Source organism: Marmota flaviventris, chromosome 1, assembly GCF_047511675.1.
Source record: "Marmota flaviventris isolate mMarFla1 chromosome 1, mMarFla1.hap1, whole genome shotgun sequence".
Taxonomy (NCBI): domain Eukaryota; kingdom Metazoa; phylum Chordata; class Mammalia; order Rodentia; family Sciuridae; genus Marmota; species Marmota flaviventris.
This window is the reverse complement of record NC_092498.1, coordinates 24,861,214-24,881,621: the sequence shown is the minus strand read 5'-3', so window position 1 is coordinate 24,881,621 and position 20,408 is coordinate 24,861,214. Positions and strand designations below refer to the sequence as shown.

The following is a 20,408-nucleotide window of genomic DNA, read 5'->3' as shown; positions in this document are numbered from 1 at the left end:
TGATGCCCACAGAAACTCAGACACTGTACAGTTTGTATTATCCAACCCTTTATTTAATATATTCCAACCCTCTCTACCAGCTATAATGATTTTACTACCTCACAGAACACTCAATCTGTCTTCAGAAAGAAAGACCAGAAATTATTTTCTTTCTAGGAGCCAGTATATATTTCCCTATATGCGGTTGATAATTCCTCAAAATAAACAGGATCCACTTTTTTATAAAGTAATCTTTCAAATGTTTATAAATAACCATCCTGTTTAAAGTCTATTCTAATTTTTTTTTAATTGGGTATTGAACCCAAGGTACTTTAAATGCCCAACCCTTTTAATTTTTTTAAATATATATATTTTTAGCTGTAGATAGACACAATACCTTTATTTTATTTACTTAGTTTTATGTGGTGCTGAGGAGGGAACCCAGTGCCTCACATGCGTTAGGCAAGCACTCTACCACTGAGCCACAACTCCAGCCCCTTTTTATTTATTTATTTTTAATTATTGTTATTTTTTTTACTTGTAGTTGGACACATTTCATTCATTCATTCATTCATTCATTTACATGTGGTGCTGAGGTTCGAACTCAGGGCCTCATACGTGCTTAGCCAGCGCTCTACTGCTGAGCTACAACCCCAGTCCTGCTTTTGAGACAGGGTCTCACTAAGTTTCTCATGCTGACTTTGCAATTCTCCTGTCTCAGCCTCCCAAGTTATGTGCTACTACACTCCACTATATTTTTCCTTAAATCTGTTTTTTTCTTTTCTTTTCTTTTCTTTTTTTTTTGGTACTGGGGGTTGAACCCAGTGGTACTTAACCAATGAACCACATCTTCAGTCAATTTTATTTTGAGTCAGGGTCTTAGTTATTTAGGGCTTCATTAAGTTTCTGAGGCTGGCTTTGAACTATGGATCCTCCTGCCTCAGCCTCCCAAGCTTGTGCCACCATGCCCAGCTATCTCCAGTCCTTTCTATTTTTATTTTGAGGCAGGGTATTACTAAGTGGTTAAGGGTTTCTCTAAGTTGATGAGACTGGCCTTGAATTTGCAATCCTCCTGCCTTGGTCTCCCAAGTCTCTGGAATTACAGGCATGAGCCACTGCACCCTGCTTTCCCTAATCTTCATAACTCTGGTTCTATTAGCCTAAGCCCCTAACCACTGTGTTTGGATAGGCAGACACTCAGTGTAAGCTGATCAGTAATGATAGAGACTAATACGAGACCAGAACCCTTGGCTTCAACACATGGCACTGATCCATGCACACCAACTTTCAATATCTACTTAATTCTTTTTTATAGCACTACTTCCTTAGTAAGTCTAATGTAAAAAGTAACTGTATTTAGTTCAAATGTGCCGCCTCCACCCAAAATCTATACCTGTGCTTTACATACTTGCCAACAGCATGATTTAATTTTGTAGACTTTAAAATATCTTTTTTTGGTGGTGGTGCTGGGGATTGAACCCAGGGTCTTATGCATGCAGGGCAAGCACTCTACCAATTGAGCTATAGCCCTGGCCCCGACCTTAAAATATCTTAAGAAAACAATGCATGTACACCCTCCCCTGAATGGAAAAGCTACCTTCACCATCACTAAGTTTATTACAACTGAAAAACAATTTTATGATGTATATAAAACAACCCCAAATAGAAGCTCAGAGGAAATAGTTACTGGTTAGCATTATTAAATAAATACCTTTTAGCAAGCCCACTGCAGCTTCCGGAGAAAACATGAAGGAGTCAAGAGAACGAGCAATCTCCAGGAGTCCATTAAAGTGCTGAGCCATGTGATCTCGACAGACAGAGCAAATATTATGAATGGCTTTGGCTGCAGCAGAAGCCAGAGGCTTTTCACATAGGCCTTTCATCAAATAGCCCAACACAGGGTCTGGAAAGTAAAGCAGAGATTATAAATCTGAAACTCAAGGAAAACTTCTAGTTAAAGCAGAAGTTACAATTTTTTAAGTAAAAGAATATTTTTTAAACAACAAAGTATTTAAAGAATCCCCAATAGAAAAAGCATAAAGCTGGGCATGGTGGCGTATGCCTGTAATCCCAGAGATTTGAGAGGCTGAGGCAGGAGAAATGCAAGTTCAACATCAGCTTCAGCAACTTACTGAAGCCCTAAGCAATTTAGTGAGACCCTGTCTCAAACTAAAAAGGGCTTGGGATGTGGCTCAGTGGTTAAATGCCCCTGGGTTCAATCCCCAGCACCAAACAATCAATCAATAATAAATATATAAATTAAAAAGCATAAAAACAGAGCTGATCTGACAGACACAGTGTTAGGAGGCCCTGAGCCCCATCTATTTCATCTTCCATTTCTTCCCTTATATTAGTCAACTATTCCTTCTAACTGTCTGGATTCCTGAAGTACAGTTTGAAAACCACTAATTCCACAGTATATATGGCCATTTAGTTATTAAAATATGTTAATGTAAGAAAGAATGTAAGGCTCAGAGGATTACCATTATACCAAGAGATGAATCACTTAGTAAAACAGCCTATACTAATCAGGACAATGATAGTTGTCTAAAGCTGACATTTTTATGTTTGTATCTTTCTAGCTATATTTGTATCTTTCTAGTTATAAAAAGCTATAAATTTATGTGGAAGAATCTTTAGCACTTCTAGATAAATTCATTAAAAACTGTTTAATTAAAACTATGTCTTGGGATGGGGCTGTAGATCATTGGTACAGCACCCGCCTTGCACGTGTGAGGCACTGAGTTCGATCCTCAGCACCACATAAAAATAAAGATACTATGTCCAACTACAACTAAAAAAAATATTAAAAAAAAAAAAAATCTATGTCTTGGGGGACTGGGGTTGCAGCTCAGCAGTCGCCTAGCGTGTGCAAGGCCCTTGGCTCGATCCTCAGCACCACATTAAAATAAAGGTACTGCATCCAACTACAACTAAAAAAAAAAAAAAAAAAAAGTAAAGCTAAAAAAACAAAAACAAAAAAACTATGTCTTGGGTCTGGGGCTGTGGCTCAGCGGTAGAGCATTTGCTTAGCATGTACAAGGCCCTGGGTTCGATCCTCAGCACTACATAAAAACAAATAAATAATATAAAGGTATTACATCAAACTACAACTAACTAAATAAATATTAAAACCAAAAAAAAGTCTTAATTTTGCCAAATGCTAGTGTTCCAAGAAAGTTAATCTGTAAAAATGAATTTCTTTATGTATATATGTGGGGATTGAACTCAGGGCCTTGGGTATACTTTATCATTAAAGTACACCCCCAGTATTTCTACTCATCTTTTCCCCTCAGAATGTATCCCTTTTAATGTCAGGGCCTTAATACATATTACACTGGATTAATTACTTACTTTGGGTTTTAAGAGTTCTTATCTACAAAATGAAGGGATTAGGATACATGGTTTCTAATTTGACCTTCAATTCTAACATTATTTTATATGAGTTTTACTTATTTTTTCAAGTCAATAAGGGTAGACAAGTTATATTTCTCACTGCTGTTCATTTTCACTTGTATTTATTTTGTTTTGAATGATAATTCTTAAGTTTTTAAATGGAGCATGTAGTTAACACAGAAAACCCCTCTCCTTTAGTCTATGAGTGCTTCTAGGTTAGAACTACAGACAGATTAACTCATACATTTTGCCAAAGACTAGCAAAACCAGACCTTAAGCAAAGTACCAGACCTTTTCCTTGTCTAGAGATCTAATTTTTCAAAGGTCCTTCTCCCAGATCAGATTACAAATGTTGTGTCATCTATGCAACTTATAATATATTTATTCTGTCTACAAACGTTATACTTATCAGTAAAAAAAGAAAGCAAGAAAAGAATAAAAGTAACCAAGGAAAAGAAAATCAGAAGCAGCAGCACATGGGAGAGTTTACACATACCAAGGAACTGAGGATTTCGATCAACCACTTCGCTCATTTCTCCAACCAACTCAATGCTGGTGTATCGCACGGCTGTATGGACAGTCTCTGGGAGACGAACGACTCCTTCTAGGACCTCCACCAATGTTGGATTGTTCTCCCTGAATATAAAAAGCAAGCACTCAGTTACTGACTATAGAGGTTATGTTCTGGCCAAATAACAGGCTACAGTGAAACACTATACTGCTACAGGGCTTCTTTCTAAAGAAATAACCATTCAAATAAATGTGTTTTAATACTGGGTAAGAATGTTTCTTAAATCCTCACAAAAGATGAAAGATAACATTGTTTCAGGAGAAGCACTTTCATTTTCTCAATGTGAGGAAAGTGTTTAAGGCCTCATGATGCTATCAAAGAGAGGCTCTTCCAGTGGGAAAGGCAGACATTCACTGGGGATTAATGTCTTCTTTTAAAGAATCTATTTCATTTATTTCTATATCTGTAGCACCTTATTTTTCCCTAGGGGACACTAAACCTGGAACAGTGCCTGGCACATAGTAGGCACCCAACAAATATTGCTGAATGGCTAAATGAATATGAATAACTCTCACAGACCACTTTCTATTACTTGCTATTCTTTAAAAGATTTCTTATGGTTGAATACTGGAAACTTTAAGAACAGAAGAGTATGGGTAGACCAATTCACTAACTAAAATAAAAGAACACAAAAACAAGCTGCAGCAATAGGTTAAGGTGCTCCAATATGAAACACATGGGAAAATTAAAGTTAGGTACTTTCTATAGTGACATGAATTTATCTCCATCCCCAGTCCAATATTACTGGCTAAGGTTTTTTTAAAAACAGAGTGAAAGATGCCCCAAAGTGGCAGGACTTAATCCAGAAATGAAGATGTTTAAAATATAAGAAGTATTCTGGATTAGACCAAGTGCACCCCCTACTGACAATAAGGTCTATTAAGCCCTTTAAATGGATTAAAAAATTATAATTATTCAGTTGGCTTGACAAGCAAGTAAACAATAGAAAAAAATCTTCTCTCGTTTACACCTTATTTTTCCCTAGGGGACACTAAGCCAATTACTGAATATTACCTATACATTTTTTTCAAGCAAGAATAGTAATGACTTTAAAACCTTCAGAATGTTCTAAAACAACACCAAATCAGATTAGATTGAAAAGCAAATAGTATAATATATAATTATGAACTAGAACTTCTTAATAGAGAAAAATAAACCCACTCTATCTCTGTGAATATTTATTATATAGAAACAATGTAAGATATCAGTGACTAAGTCCTGAAAGGCAACTCAGAAAGAAGTACTGTGCTTTTAATAAATATCTGCCTTAACCATCTTCCCATCAAGGCCCTGAATAAAGAGTTTGAGTGCAGGTATCTGATCAAAATACAAAGTAATGTAACAGATATTAACACCAATGTATAAATTCATGGTACAAAGTAAATTGTCTTTACAGTTTCATGTCTTAAGTAGATTTTCTATGCTAAGCAATTTAAAAATCAAATTTGAAATAACTTAAAAGTTTCAATGGCAATAATAAAAATAACAACTGCCCTTAAGATATTGCTGTTCTTTTAGATGAAATGGTGCCTATGCCTTGACTCTCTGATATTCACAAATTATTCTCTAAGACAGAAAAAAGGAATACAATATAATTAAATATATGTAAAGATAATATGCACAAGACCAAAAAAGCAGGAGACCCAAATTAATACCTATTGCTTTTAAGCAAGTACCAACAATTTAATAGTCTAATGAATTATTGATCTATACCTACTTTTGGAAAGGTGCCACGGTTGGAAAAAATAAATCAGCATTCTATTCCTAGCATCAAAAGTAAAATAATTTTACCTCTAGAAAGTGTGGTTAAAACATGGCAACAGAAATGCAGGCCATCCTGGACTAGTCAGAACACTAGAAAACACTATAGAAGGTAAAAAGTTCTAAGAGTTTCCAAACATATACCAAATAGGAGAAAAAATGTGTAATTTTCCTTCCTCTTGATATTCAGAATTCCCAGCAAAAGACTTATTAGACACTCACGGATCAACACTCTTTGCTATAGCAGCCATGATAAAGAGAACCGCTTCTGTCACCTCCCAGGGTGGGTTGCCTTCTTTCAGAGTAGAATATAACTAGAGAAGAAGAGGTGGATTGTGGATCCATTAAGAGGAAAACAGAATACCAAAACAAAAAACATTGTTAGTTAAAAGAAATCCAGCTCCTTGTTTCTAAATTTAATTATCTCTCACAGCCAGGCATGAATATTTTTATTTTTCACATTCTCACTAATTAAAACTGTTATTTTAATATTTGAAATACACCCATTTATACCCCCTACAAGAATTTATCAAGACTTCAGAAAATGAGTATAATGGGAAAAACAAAACATATTATATTAGTGTCTTTTTTTTGGTCTTGATAATTGATAAATACATACACACTCAAAATGGAGATACAATATAAATCTTCTGCATGTATATTGGCTGTACCTTTCTACTATTTTAACTATTTGCACCAACACTATTAATAGAGGCTAAACTCCTGTAAAAGCACCTAGTAGGAGGATCTATTGCAATACCATATCTAAGAAGAATATTTTTAAGAAGGAATCAGAGATGTTCTGGTCCAGAATTTTCCAGGTAATAGTCACCTATGGAATGTGACTAGACATTAATCTAAGTAAGACTTCTATGGTCAAATAACAGATACTACCAGGAAAGACAAAATTAAACAACTCTCTTGTCTGACCTTAGAGAGGCTTTAATATACTATATTAGCATACACCTGTAATCCCAGGCTAAGGCAGGGATTCAAGGCTGCCCTCAGCAACATAGCAAAGGCTTATCTCAAAAAATACAAAGGGCTAGGGATATGGCTCAGTGATAAAGCACCCCCACCCCCATGTTCAACCCCCAGTACCCCCCCCCCAAAATATATATATATATACTATTTTAGATCATTTCCCAATTTTACTTAATTTAACTCCTTTCCTCCTCCCTCAAACATAACAAAACATCTCATAGACTGTTATTCCACAGAGCACATCCTGGCAACATGATTAATTAAAATAAATTAACCACAGCCAGTGAGGAAAGAGCTAAAATCTGTACCCAAGTCTTCTGCCTAGAGTCTAGGGATCTCACTAAACTTCCTAAGAAATCTCTAACCCTTCATAGTTGAATCAAAAACCATGCTTTGTAATGAAAATAGTTATAAGTTTATTAACACTTCCTAGATCAGATTATGGTCAAATACATACAAAGTGACTGAGTTACCTTCCCTACAAAATTCCTTTAGGTTAGTTTGGTATTGCTATATAGCAAAGGATCCAAACTAAAACTTCAGAGATCATTAGAGTATGAACCAGAAATATGAAAACCACCTGAAATTATGCTAATGTTAAGTGATGTGGAATGATGATGATTGTAACCTTATGAGATAAAATGTTACTCACTGTCAGGAAAACCACAGGACTATGAATCTTCTACTCTACTATAGTCATCCTCTGGGATGAAGCTGCACAGGAAATCTAACCTTAAGTGTGGACAAAGGAAATGCCAAATAACTAAAAGAGTTGCCAGGAGTTGGTACATAGTCCAAATTCCGTATACGTATCCTGGAAGCTTTAATGCTTATCTGTGATCTTCCATTCTAGCTGCACAAGTGGAATAGCTCTTATTAGCCAGAGTAACAGAGTAATCCATAACTGAATTATCCACAGACTGCAGTTCCCTTGTTAGATACTAAATAAACATAGCTTAAATATGCCAGGCAATGTGCTAGGCACCTGTATAACTACTATTCCATTTAGCCATTAAGCTTGAAGAAATATGATGGAACATTAACAGAAGACACAGAAGTGAAAACAATTAAGGTGATCAGTAAAATTGACTCAAGAATCTCCAAACAGGCTTACCTGAGCAAAACACTCCATAGACCCAATCAAGAAAATCAAATCTTTCACCAGGTCTGATACCCGCATCCGAAACTCGCCAAAGTCATCAGTTTCCTCAGGAACCCCCTCCTGAAATTTCAAATCAGGCAGCATTTATTTTAAACTCACTGAGGCTTTCAATGATGTCTATAAAATCAATAGAGAAGAAAAAGTCATTAAGCAGTCAAGTGCCAGTGAACCAAAGTTGCCTAAATCACAAGGGTATTTTACTACAGAGAGTCTCCCAAATTGTTAGGGAAGGTAAGACAACATAATTTATCCCCTACCCTTACTTGAAGAAATTCTTCCATTTATGTGTGTATGTGTGTTTTGTATTCCCAAGACACACTTTGTTTTGCTTTAAAAAGAATGTGAGTAGGGGTGGGGGTGATCAGAAGTGACTAGGAAGAAGTGATAAATTTAAAGAGTTATAAGCCTACTCCTGGAACGTCAGCGCTTAAGCACTGAACAAGTCACTACAGCTTCAGTGTTCAAAATCTCCCAAAATCAACCATTATCATAATAACTTCCCAAAGAAAATAGAATTTTAGACTTTAAATGCTTCCTATCCAAACAAACTTCTATAAGTAAATAAAGGGTTACCAATTAATTTATAATTTTGAGATGGTTAAGGGCATGGTATAAGAATCTTGGGCCATGAAAACCTGAAAAAATTCCTTAGTTCTATAAGAATTGTTGGTCTCATTCAACCTCCTTGCATTAATATAAAGAAATTAAGGTTGAGGAATGATGAAGAAATGATGGCTGTCTCAGATGAAATAATGGATAACATTATAAAACACTGTATAGTTACAATTAGAAGAAAATATCTGCAAGGGAAATGGTGCCACTGAACTAGCAAAGGGAAGAGGATCAAACAGAAAGACCATTTAAACCACAGAAGCCCTGCTTTTTATTTACATATCAGTCTCCCAAGTAAAATGTAAAGATAAGATTCCTTGGTTTAAAAAAAAAAATCTGAACATCATAAAACAAGGTCATCAGTAAAGTTCTATGGAGATACTATTCAGATTGGGGATGTAGGTCAGTGACAAGAGCATTCGCCTAGCATGTACAAGGCCCTAGGTTCAATCCCTAGCAAACCACCCCCGCCCCCCCCCCCCCAGAAAAAGAAAGAAAAAATACCATGTCTAATTTAATGGTAATCAATTAAATTTACTCCAGGTCCTAGATTAAAATGATCAACCAAACAAATGAAATAAATGAGGCAAAATTTGGGAGAGACTAAGAAAAAAGGCTCAAGAGTTTTCCAACGAACTATTTGGTAATATTTCTAGTATGTTTTCTTATATGCTAATATATTATTTCTATATTTTCTCTTAAATTATAAAGTCAGTATAAATAATATAAATAAAAGTATGTATCTGGGGAGAAGTCATGAAATGTCCAATACCTTCACAAATATTTCCCTTTTCTGTTAATCTAAGCACACATTTTACACTATTAAAAAACAGTATAAAGCTCCTCATTCTGATTTTTTTTTTTCTTAGCATACCATACTGTTTTTCGGTAATCATTATTTTACAATGTTCCATCAATTTGCTATGATTTATGTCACTCTTCTTATACTGTTATTCATGATTTATCATTTTCTACCTTTACAGATAATATTTTGTACATAAAAGTGTTTCTTCTGAAGGATTTTTTAAAGATAAATCCTTGGAAAAGAATTACTGTCTCAGCAAGAGCAATATTTGTGAACATAAGCCTAATTTGTCTTTATTAATATTGCTACTGACTTTGTCACTGTAACCTAAAGTGACAAAAATCAGAAGATTCTATCAGCTCTATTCTCTATCTTTCAGTTTCTTTCCAAATTAGCACTGAAAAGAGGAGAAAATTAAGATATGAAGAAGTAGAGAAGGAAACTTACATGGTCCGGTTCTAGCTGGCAGTGTCGAGCCAAGGCATGAAGCAGCCTCTGAATGTAAGCTTTGAAGATGCCATGAATAACTTCATCGTTAGTTTTGTACAAATGCTCCCCTAGTCGGTACCAAAAGTTAAAGGAAATTTCTACTACCTGTCAGATTACAAGAGAAAAGATTACTTATTTGAATGGCAAAGAAATAGATTCAGTCAGTTTTATTATTTCTAAGGCCACATAAGAAAGATTTACCTGAGGACCAGTTAATGAGTCCCCCTTTTCTCTAGACCTCAAATATGTCCACCTACATTTAGAATGATTAGATTACATTTTCCTATTTACTCCTGGGATAACTGCTTCTAAAGTTATATTGGATTCTGAATTTAGAGAAATAGATACTGAGATGAAGTGCTTTTAAAAGTATTTTTCCCAAACTATTATATCACTTCAATATATTTTTGAGATTAGAACATTTCTTACCGCCAAACCATGTTAATTCCTTGAACATAACTGAGTCAGCCTCCTGTCATTATATGTGAGGTGCTATACTTCTCCCCAAAATGATAATTTGGGTTTCATTCAAATCTAGTTGTCCTCATGAAATTATACAAAACAAATAAACTTCTCTTATGTAATAAAAGAAAAAGGATGGAGATTCACAAACGTGCTTTGCCTACAAGTAATCACAATTAAGAGGCAGCCCTACCATTCTTTTCCCATCAAGAATCCAAGATAGAGACACTCAAAACAATATCCAACTTGGAAGCACTTTTTTCACATTTCTTATACTATAAAGAGGAGGTAAATGAAGAAAAATGTTTTAACCTCCAAATTTAAGAGAGCAGGGTATTGCCAGGTGCAGTGGTACACATCTATAATCCTAGCCACTCAGGAGACTAGGGCAGGACAACTCAGCAAGACCCAGTTTCAAAATAAAATAAAAAGGGTTGGGGCTATAGCTCAGTGGCATCATGTTCCTGGATTTGATTCTAGTTATCACCCCATCCTCACCAAAGGGCAAGGCAAATGTCTTAAAGATAGCCTTTTCAATCCCTTTCTCATTCACATCCCTCATGTGGAGAAAAATCTAACATGTGAAGATTTGTGGAGATTCAGTTAGGATTCAGTATATGTTATAGTTTGATCTTGAAGGTCTCCCAAAGATTTATGTGATGAAAGTTTGGTCTCCATCCATTCCATAACATTACTGGGAGGTGGTGGAACCTTTAGGAGGAAGGGTCCAATGAAAGAAGTTGGGTAACTGAGGACATGCCCCTAGAGGTAGAGACCCTAGCCCTCCTCTTCCTCTTTTGCACACAGCTGGGATTTGTTGGCCATGCACTTACAGCCATGATTTACTACTGCCGGGCCACAGGCCCCAAAGCAATAGGGCCAACAAAACATGGACTAAAACATCTGAAACTGTGAGCTAAAATAAACCTTTCCTCTTTTAAAAAGTTGATTATTCAAGTATTTTGTTACAGTAATGGAAAGCTGATGAACAATGTAGTTTTAAACTGCAAAGCTCTAGAGAATCAACACAGCTGAAAAGGGGACTCAGTGAAAAAGCAATAAGCTTTTCTAATAGGTTTTTTGAGGGACCTACAACAGACAATCCAGCAAACCAGGTTAAAAAAAATGGAAAAGGATATAAAGTAGAAACTCAATTTTTGAAAAATTTCAATACAGAGGGAACTCCCATATCACATTAATTAAAAATAAGAATATAATTTCTCAAGAAAACAAGGTGAGGGATGAGGCCTTGGAATATAAACAACATGCAATACACAACTTGGAGATGATGGTCTTAGCATATTAAAGACATTACCTCATACTGAGGATGCCCTGCACAAATAAGAAGCAATTCCAGAGTTCGCAGGTCCCCAAGACCTTGGCCTGGAGTACAAACAATTTTTTCAAGAAAAGTTTCACATAGTTCAGTGAAAATACGGCAGTAATTCAGAACTCTGTAGAAGAAAAAAGAATGAGAGTAGCAAGTCAGAAATCTGGTTATTGTTTACACACACACACACACACACTCTCTCTCTCTCTCTCTCTCTCTCTCTCATAGTCCTCAGCTTAAGACACATATAGTGATTCTTTGCTATGCTGTATCACAATCTCTATTGTAGATACCTTTACTTAGACTGTCTACTTCTCCACAGATAAGCAAGGAATAAGTCAAATTCTCAATTACTAAAACATTTTTAAAAGTTACACTTGATATTTTAAAGTCTTTTCCCTAATTTTTATAGCCTTTCCTTTTGTGCAAAAACTTTGCATAATTGGTAATTATACAACTTCTTCTGCATCCAACTTGCCACTTCTAAGTTTGCATGAGAATCAAAGTATCTTTAGGATGCACTACTTTAATATTTACACAGAGCCACTAAGAATCATAAACAATAGATGAATAATAAAAAGTAACATAATGTGCTAGGGATGTAGCTTAAATATAGAGTACTTCTCCTGTGTGAGGCTCTAGGTTCAATCCCTAGCACCACAAAAGTAAAAAATAAAAGATCAGACTTTTAAAAAATTCAGAGCTCCAATCTTAAATAATTACTCACTTGTCTAAATCTTCACGTGCCACAGCCATATGATAGGCAGTCTCCAATGTCAGGACTCCCTGAAAAAGTTGCATTGCTAATGGCAAGTTAGTTTCCACATTCTCAATGGCATAAAGAGCTGAGCACACACAGTCTGAAGCAGCTTCATGTAGGTTAGATGAGGTCTTATCCTGTTGCTGGAAGATAGCAGGAACAGCAAAGTAAGAAGTATGATCATTTTAATACAAGTAATAGGAAAACAATTATAGCTTCTTCTGAACATGTTATGTACTTTAAATATCTAATAGCCTAGTAGTCACTGCCTTGTATAAGACAACATCATGTTGTCTATTATTATTATCATCATGTTGTCTATTATTAGCCCTATTATTATCTCTGGAAATCTTTTCCATACTCTTTCTGATATTCAAGTACTAAGTAAAATGAAAGGGCTCAACAACTTCCAAACATATCACTGTGAAATCAGAATACCAAAGTTAAATAACAGTTCTTCAAACTTATTGGGATGAAAGGAGGAGGTAACTTATGATCAAAAATCATAGAGTCCTCTAACTTCTCATTAACAATGATGCATGTTAGAAAACGAGAGCAAGGCTTCTAAAATTCTGAAGGAAAATATATTGAATCTAGAATTCTATACTTAGCCAAAGTATGAAAACAAAATAAAAATATTTCTTGGGCATGCAGAAATTCTGATTTCACTTTCTGTGCATCTTTTCTGAGGAATTCATTGAGTAGGTTCAAAAACTACTTTATTCAACCTAGAAAGCATAGAAAAGGGAAATCCAAGGATGACCATTTGGGAGCTGATCTAAAGAACAACTGATACAAATTAGTATAGTTCAGAAGGTACAAGAAGGGACGATGCAAGGCTCCTACTTAAAGAGAGTACAGATGAGAGGCTGGAAAAATGTAATGAAGGCATATTAGTTTTTCTTGAATAACAAAAACCAGGAAACTTAGAATCACCAGGAGGGAAAAATGCTACATAAGCAGTGTTAGGAGAGCAACAAGATGCAAACTATTCATTACCCTATTCTTAAAACCGAATGGTGGGGGCTGGGGATGTGGCTCAAGCGGTAGTGCGCTCGCCTGGTATGCGTGCGGCCCGGGTTCAATCCTCAGCACCACATACAAACAAAGATGTTGTGTTCGCCAAAAACTAAAAAATAAATATTAAAAAAAAAAAAATTCTCTCTCTCAAAAAAAAAAAAATGGTGGTTCAAAGATATTATATAACCATGTTTTAAAAGTTAGATACATACTCAAATTTATTCTTTTGAGATATATACTCAAATTTATTCTTTTTATCTTTAAATAACTTAAAAAAAAAGAACTACAGAGGGAAGTTACACAAGAAAGCTGTGTAACTTATAAATATAAAGCAAACTAAAATGTGGCATGATTTTCAACCATTCAATGAATGTAAAAAATGAGAATATATTTGACCCTCAACTATGGAAATACTCTCAATTTAAGTGGCAGTGGAGTCCTGACATGAGATCAGTAGAGTAGATAATATAATCCTTACATACTACTGAACTTCTTTCTTACCCAGATCCCAATTCCCAGAAGTCACCACTATTAAGTCTGAAGTGTATATACTCGAGACTTTCCTCCATTCATAGGTAATCAAACTTATGTAGGTTTTTTGCTTAGTTTTTGTTTTTTCTTTTATTTTATTTTGAGACAAGGCTTCATTCAGTTGCTCAAGTTTGCCTTGAAATTGTGACCCTCCTGCCTTAGTTTCCTGAGTAGCCAGGATTAAGATGTGGGCCACCATGCCTGGTTTATATTTAGAAACTTGTTTTTTTAAAAAATTTGTTCTTTTTCGTTATACATGACAGTAGACTGTATTTTGACATATCATATATGCATGGAGTATAACTTCCTATTTTTTGTGGTTGTACATAGTGTAGATTTACACTGGTCGTGTTTTCATATGTGAACATAGGAAAGTTATGTCTAATTCAGTCTACTGTCTTTTCCATTCCCATGCCCCTTTCTTCCACCCTAGGAACTTTTAAAAATAAACTATCTCAAGATAATACTCTGATCTACAATCATCTCTGGATGCAAAACTAAGGATGATTTTTTAGGTCCTCTCGTTTTTTTTTTTTTGTTGTTTTTTTTTTTTTCAAAATATTTGATATACAAGTAATTATGTCATGGTAATGTCAAAGACACTGTGACCATTATTAAAAATATGCTATTTTACTTTATTCTACCCTAAATTCTGAGTTAAAAATGATACCATCAATTTGGTACTTGATAGCAAGGAAAGGACACTGCCACTTTCCTAAAATATACATTCCAGTCACTGTGCAGAAATTTAAAAACACATTATGTCCTAGATTATTAAAAGTAAATGTGGTAGGGGCTGGGGATGTGGCTCAAGGGTAGCACGCTCGCCTGGCATGCGTGAGGCACTGGGTTCGATCCTCAGCATCACATAAAAATATTGTGTCCACCTAAAACTAAAAAATAAATATTTTTTTTAAAAAAGTAAATGTGTTAGGAATACTATGATAAGCAAAGCTCTTACTTACCAAAACCTCAAAAAGAAGGGCTAGTAACTTATTGTTAGCCATGAAGTTACTGTCCAAAACTCCCAAGTTAAACCAACTTCCCAAACAGCGAAAGACCTTCATAAGCATTTTCTCATCTGTTCCTGCTTTTTCTACACAAGTCATCTGAATAGAAGGGAAAAAAAAAGTTAAAAGAAATAATGTTGATCATCTTAAAAGGACAATGATAAGGACAATAAAAATGCTAACAGTTGAAAGTACGTAGTGTGTACCACAGTTCTTAACACCACTAAGCCATTTATTCCCCGTTAAAATTCTAAAGGAAGGTACTATTGCCTCCTGTTTCTCAATGGGAAATTGAGATACAAAGAGATCACAGACATATTTCAAAAACAGAGCTCTTTCAAAAATAACTTAGTAAGTTTCTAAGTTCCCACTTCTCCATTAATGTAGTTTTATAAATAATTGTTTTTAAAGTAACATTTAGCTATCTACATACCCAACTTTCATAGAACAAATGAACGAGGCATACCACTGTATATTCCTACATGAAAAGCCAATGCTTCAGCACCTGAATATTCTAATAAATATGTCATTCCACAGAAAGTGACATTACTATATGTAAAACAGATGCAACAGAAGTCAGACCAAAACTTACCACTGTTTTTTTCTTAGCAACCCATTCTTGGGGTATATATTTTTACCAAAGTAAAGTGTAATGCAACTTTTTCTAGATGAAGAATGTTTCAAGAAAGCTTTGGCCAGCAGTAAGTTGAAACAACAAAACTGCAGTGGGGTTCCGAATGCACAAGGCAAAGGCACTGTGTCCTTTCCTTGCTATGGGACAGTAGAATCCCATAACACGCTATCAAACCAGACCTCAATTCTGGTGCATGTACTTCCAAATAGCCCTGTATGCATTATTGAGCAATAATGATTACATGCTTCTTAATTAGTTTGAATTAAAAGGAGAGAGAGAGAGAGAGAGAGAGAGAGAGAGAGATGATTCAAGTAAGTTTATGGCAACCACAATCTAAAGAATAAAATTCTGGTATTCATATTTACACTGTAGATATAAACTATACAGGAAAATCCTCCAGATTCAGAGCTTTATCTATCTCACAAGGTACACCAGAGATGACTGTTTTTATCACTGTCCTCCAAAGAAGTGCTAGGTTGCATGCAAAGATGAAGAGAAGTGATGGGTTTAGATATGACTATACACCACGTTCCTTTCCACATAATACTACCTAAGATATTTAGATCTAAAGAACTAAAAAAAAAAATTTAAACCAAACTTTTCTACTAAGAAGACAGAAAGAAAGGACGTACAAGTATATGAATATACTTGCTTCCTTCTGTTTTTCTGCCTCTTCCTGGCCGTTACATTTTAGGAGAAGAGGAACATTATAATGAAAAGGGTGACCATCATAACTAATGTTTACTGAGGGGTAAGACTATTTGCTTTGTAAAGAAAGAAATTCGCTAATTAAATTTACTGAGACGTCACTGTGTGCCATGTAGTTTTAAGAGCTTTACAAGTATTATTAACTCAATCCCCACAAAGTGAAATAGATACTATATCCTAAATATATAGATTAAAAAACTGAAGCAGAGGAGGTAAGTAACTTGCTCAATATGATACAGCATAGATAGGACTCAAAGTTAAGAAGTCTAGTTTCAAAGTCTATGATTTTAACTTCAACACTCTTGCTACCTCCCAAATTTCTCTATTTGCTTGTATGTACAGAATATCCTACTACTAATCCAGGACTTCCTACATTTCAAAGACATTTAAATGTAAGAGTACATCAATGACCTTGCACAGAATATTATTATATACTAGTATATAATGATAGTAAATAGTATATTACCAAAGAGTGCCAGGAAATATTAAAAGAGCACAGGGAAACAGAATCATCCATCATCCTTTAAAATATTATTCTGCTAGCTTTAAGCACAGTTTGCTTATTTTTAAAAATTAAATTAATGCAGACTTGGGACACTAAAATGCCTTAAGGTTTTTAGAAAGGATTAAAATACTAACATATTTCAGTAAACTAATAAATACACCTGAAAAGAATTCCTATACTAGGCACTTATTTTAATATGATTCAAGGCTGAAAGTAGAAATAATATGAGTAACTAAATTTCCTTAACATGAACTGGAGGCACTGAGAGATTCCTCTTTTAGCACTTATATATAGCAATACACACAGTCTCTTCCTTCTGAATCTTTAAAGCCCTTGATATAAACTCATTACACAACTGCTACGCCTTTATGCTTCCTGAATGACTTTGGGTTTTAATAAGGCACCCCTATTTAGAAAAGGAAGGCTTGCTGTACATGAATTCTGAGTCTTACATGTAAGACTATTTGCTTTATAAAGAAAGAAATTCTGCTAATTAAATTAAATACACATACCAACTAAGAGGTTTTCACTTTCTTGAGTACTATGTTACTAAACACTGTCTTTTAAAATGAGGCCTGGGGCTGGGGATATAGCTCAGTTGGTAGAGTCCTTGCCTCACATGCACAAAGCCCTGGGTTCAATCCCCAGCACTACCAAAAAAAAAAGAAAGAAAGAAAGAAAATGAGGCCTCAAAACCTGCAAGACAAGTGCCACACAGAGTCCAGAACAATTCATCAATAAAAATATAGCAGGGGTAAATAAGAATTGACATCTTGGATTAACAAAATAGAGAATGGAGAAAGAAAAATATTAAAGGCTAGGCTTAGTTCAGCAGTAAGAGCAAGAAGAGTAATATGAAAACCTTAAATACTGCCAGGTATGGTGGGATATGCCTGTAATCCTAACTACTGACTAAGCTCTGGCAGAAGGATCACGCAGAAGGATCACTTGACCCAGGAGTTCTGGGCCAGCTTGAGCAACTAGGCGAGACCCCATTTTTGGAAAAATAAAAAAAAATGGAAGGAAAAGAGAAAAAAAGTTAACACCCTGCTTAGAAATGGGTCACATAAATCATAAAAATACAGTACTAACAAGAAACAGGATGAAATATAACCATTAAAGGAGAATATGGGAGTAACTGAATGAGAAAAGTTTTATTGAATTGCCACTTTGGGCAATTCATGCTCTGGGTTTTCATAATATGAAAAGCTACATGAAAGAATATGATAACCAAGAGCAATATGTTTTTCAGACCACATCACAATTAACCAAGGTTGAATATGACGAAGTACCAAGTGAAGCATGTGCCCTTGGGAGTCCAATTGACTGGACAGTTCACCACTGTGGCAGTAATGTTGATATAAAGGACTGTGATGTGGCTAGATTCTTTTAAGATCATTTGAATGCTTACAAAAAAAAAAAAAAATGACAAGGTCAGGTTCATTAAATCACAGCTCAACTCACAGTCTGAAAAGCTTCCATGATAGCTCTAAAAAGCAGTTTTCTTGTAGCTACAGGGCTGATATCACTGAAACTCATCTACAAAACTTAGTTGTGTGGCTTACTGTATACAAACAACAGCTGAATTCTGTCTCACCAAATCCCTCGTGTCCAGGATAGGAAAATGATTGGTAAAGAACAAGATTCTGAAACTTGAAATGGAGACATATGGTTGGACTCAAAAGAAACTGATAATTTCAAACTCCTAAGTCACTGAGTCTCTCCTTCCAGCAGAAAAAGCCTACTCTAGTATCTGTAGAGACTAACCCTCCTCAGTCTGATAGCATCACCTGAGCCAGTGTCTTGACAATAGATGCCCATTCTCCTTAAGATCTGACACTAACATTCCTATTGCCACTAGACCCATAACTAGGGTTAAACCTCAGCAAGTTCCAGGGGACAGATACCTACAAAAGAAAAATTTACATTCCAAGAGAATTATAAAACAGCTAATATGCATCTTTGAAGAAACCTAGGGGGAGTGGCTTCTAAGGGTATTAGACCAAGGGAGGACAGACTACATAACACCAGACAGAGCCAAATTCACTGCCATATGCATACTTCAAACAAATTCTGGAATTAATATGTATATGAAGCTTCTGGGAAGCCCCAATAAGAAACCAGTACAAATACCTAGGATTCAGAAACAAAGGTATGTCCTCTTTTGCAGGTCACAATTCTTTTAAGAAGCAGTTTCTGTCTGTTGCTGGGCTTTGGTAAAAACTAAACATCTAATCATGAGACATTAGGTGATCACGAGGTCTAAGCTTCCTATCATGAACTGGGTGTTGTCCCAACTACCTACCCACATAGCTGGAGATAATCAGTCATCAAATGAAAATGGTACATGAAAGACTGAGTTCAGTAAAATCTTAGAAGGTAAAGGTAAGGTGCATGGATTCCTTTAAGACCAACTCTTCTTTTATTGATTTTTGCCTCTTGATTTATGCCTATGGACTCCTAAGGTGTTACTTAAGAAGAGATACCTGAAGAAGAAAATGACTCAAGTCAGCTTTTACTGGTGCATCCATACAATATGGTATTATCTGAAGGTGAACTGCTATAGCATTAGAGGCTCATTCTGGGGCTTTAGTAAGAGCAATGGTGAAGAAAAATCCTCCTAGTAGAACTTCAAATATAATACTTGGTTATCTACCATGTCTGGAGTGAAAGACAGTCAGAAATATGGATTTATACTTACTCATGGACAATTGTCAATGGTTTGGTTAGATGGTCAGGGACTTGGAAGAAACAGGATTGAAGGTTAGCAACAAGTAAGTCTGAGGAAAAGACATGGATGGACCTCTCTCGGCACAGATTGCAGAGATATTTCTTTCTTATGTGAATATCTACCAAAAGGTATCCATCTACTATAGAAGAATCTCTCAATAATAAGATGGACAAAATAATAAACTCTATAGATATCAGTCTCTTCTCCAGCTGATAAAGGGCTTGCTCAATGGACTCATTAACAAAAAGTAGCCCCAGTGGCAGGGATAGAAGCCAGGCATGGGACCAACATGAACTTCCAATTACCAAGGCTGAACTGGATAACACTATCACTGAGTATTTAACCAGCTGACAGGAGAGACCAGTATGGCACCATCCCCCATGGGCACCAGACTGATTACATGGAACTTCTATCCTGGAAGAAATAGAGATTAGTCCTTACACAAATGGACTCATATTCTGGATATGAATTTGCCTTCCCTTCCTAAAAAAAAGCTTCTGTCAGCACTTTTCATCCACAGTCCCACAGAATGCCTTATCTAGCAGTCATGGTTTCTCTCAAAGCATTGTATCTGATCGATGAATTCACATCAGAACAAAGGAAGTACAATAATGGGCAATTCTGAACACTGAGATCTTAGTGCCCAAGAAAGGAATGCTTCCACCAAGAAACCCAAAAATGACTCCAATATATTGGAAGATAAGACTACCAAGGAAATAATATGGGCTTCCTATGGCATTAAAGCCACAAGGAAAAAAGGTGGTAATCTACGGGTTGAACCGACTATATCCAACTACTAAAGAGAAATTGGGTTGCTTCTACATAATTGAAACAAGAAAGACTCAATCTAGAATCCAGGGAATTCCTAGGGACTCATTGAGTATTTCCATGCCCAACAGCAAAGGTTAATATAAAACAACAAAGCAGGATAACTTTAGGGCTCAGACCCTTTGGGAAT

At 35.6% G+C, this 20,408-nt stretch overlaps 1 protein-coding gene across 3 annotated transcripts in view; it reads right to left on the bottom strand.

The window, feature by feature from the left end:
• LOC114108189 (transportin-3) overlaps nucleotides 1–20,408 on the bottom strand; it is an 86,146-nt gene that overhangs the window by 29,017 nt on the left and 36,721 nt on the right. For all 3 annotated transcript variants that reach the window (XR_011707554.1, XM_071612033.1, XM_071612036.1), the window contains exons 5-12: nucleotides 14,828–14,971; nucleotides 12,279–12,454; nucleotides 11,537–11,675; nucleotides 9,718–9,864; nucleotides 7,806–7,913; nucleotides 5,930–6,021; nucleotides 3,872–4,011; nucleotides 1,691–1,882 (exon numbers count right to left, since the gene is read on the bottom strand). Coding sequence is in view for 2 of the 3 variants with exons in the window: in XM_071612033.1 (XP_071468134.1) it covers nucleotides 1,691–1,882; nucleotides 3,872–4,011; nucleotides 5,930–6,021; nucleotides 7,806–7,913; nucleotides 9,718–9,864; nucleotides 11,537–11,675; nucleotides 12,279–12,454; nucleotides 14,828–14,971 (1,138 nt within the window). In the remaining variant the exon portion in view is untranslated. The remainder of the gene's footprint in view (nucleotides 1–1,690; nucleotides 1,883–3,871; nucleotides 4,012–5,929; nucleotides 6,022–7,805; nucleotides 7,914–9,717; nucleotides 9,865–11,536; nucleotides 11,676–12,278; nucleotides 12,455–14,827; nucleotides 14,972–20,408) is intronic.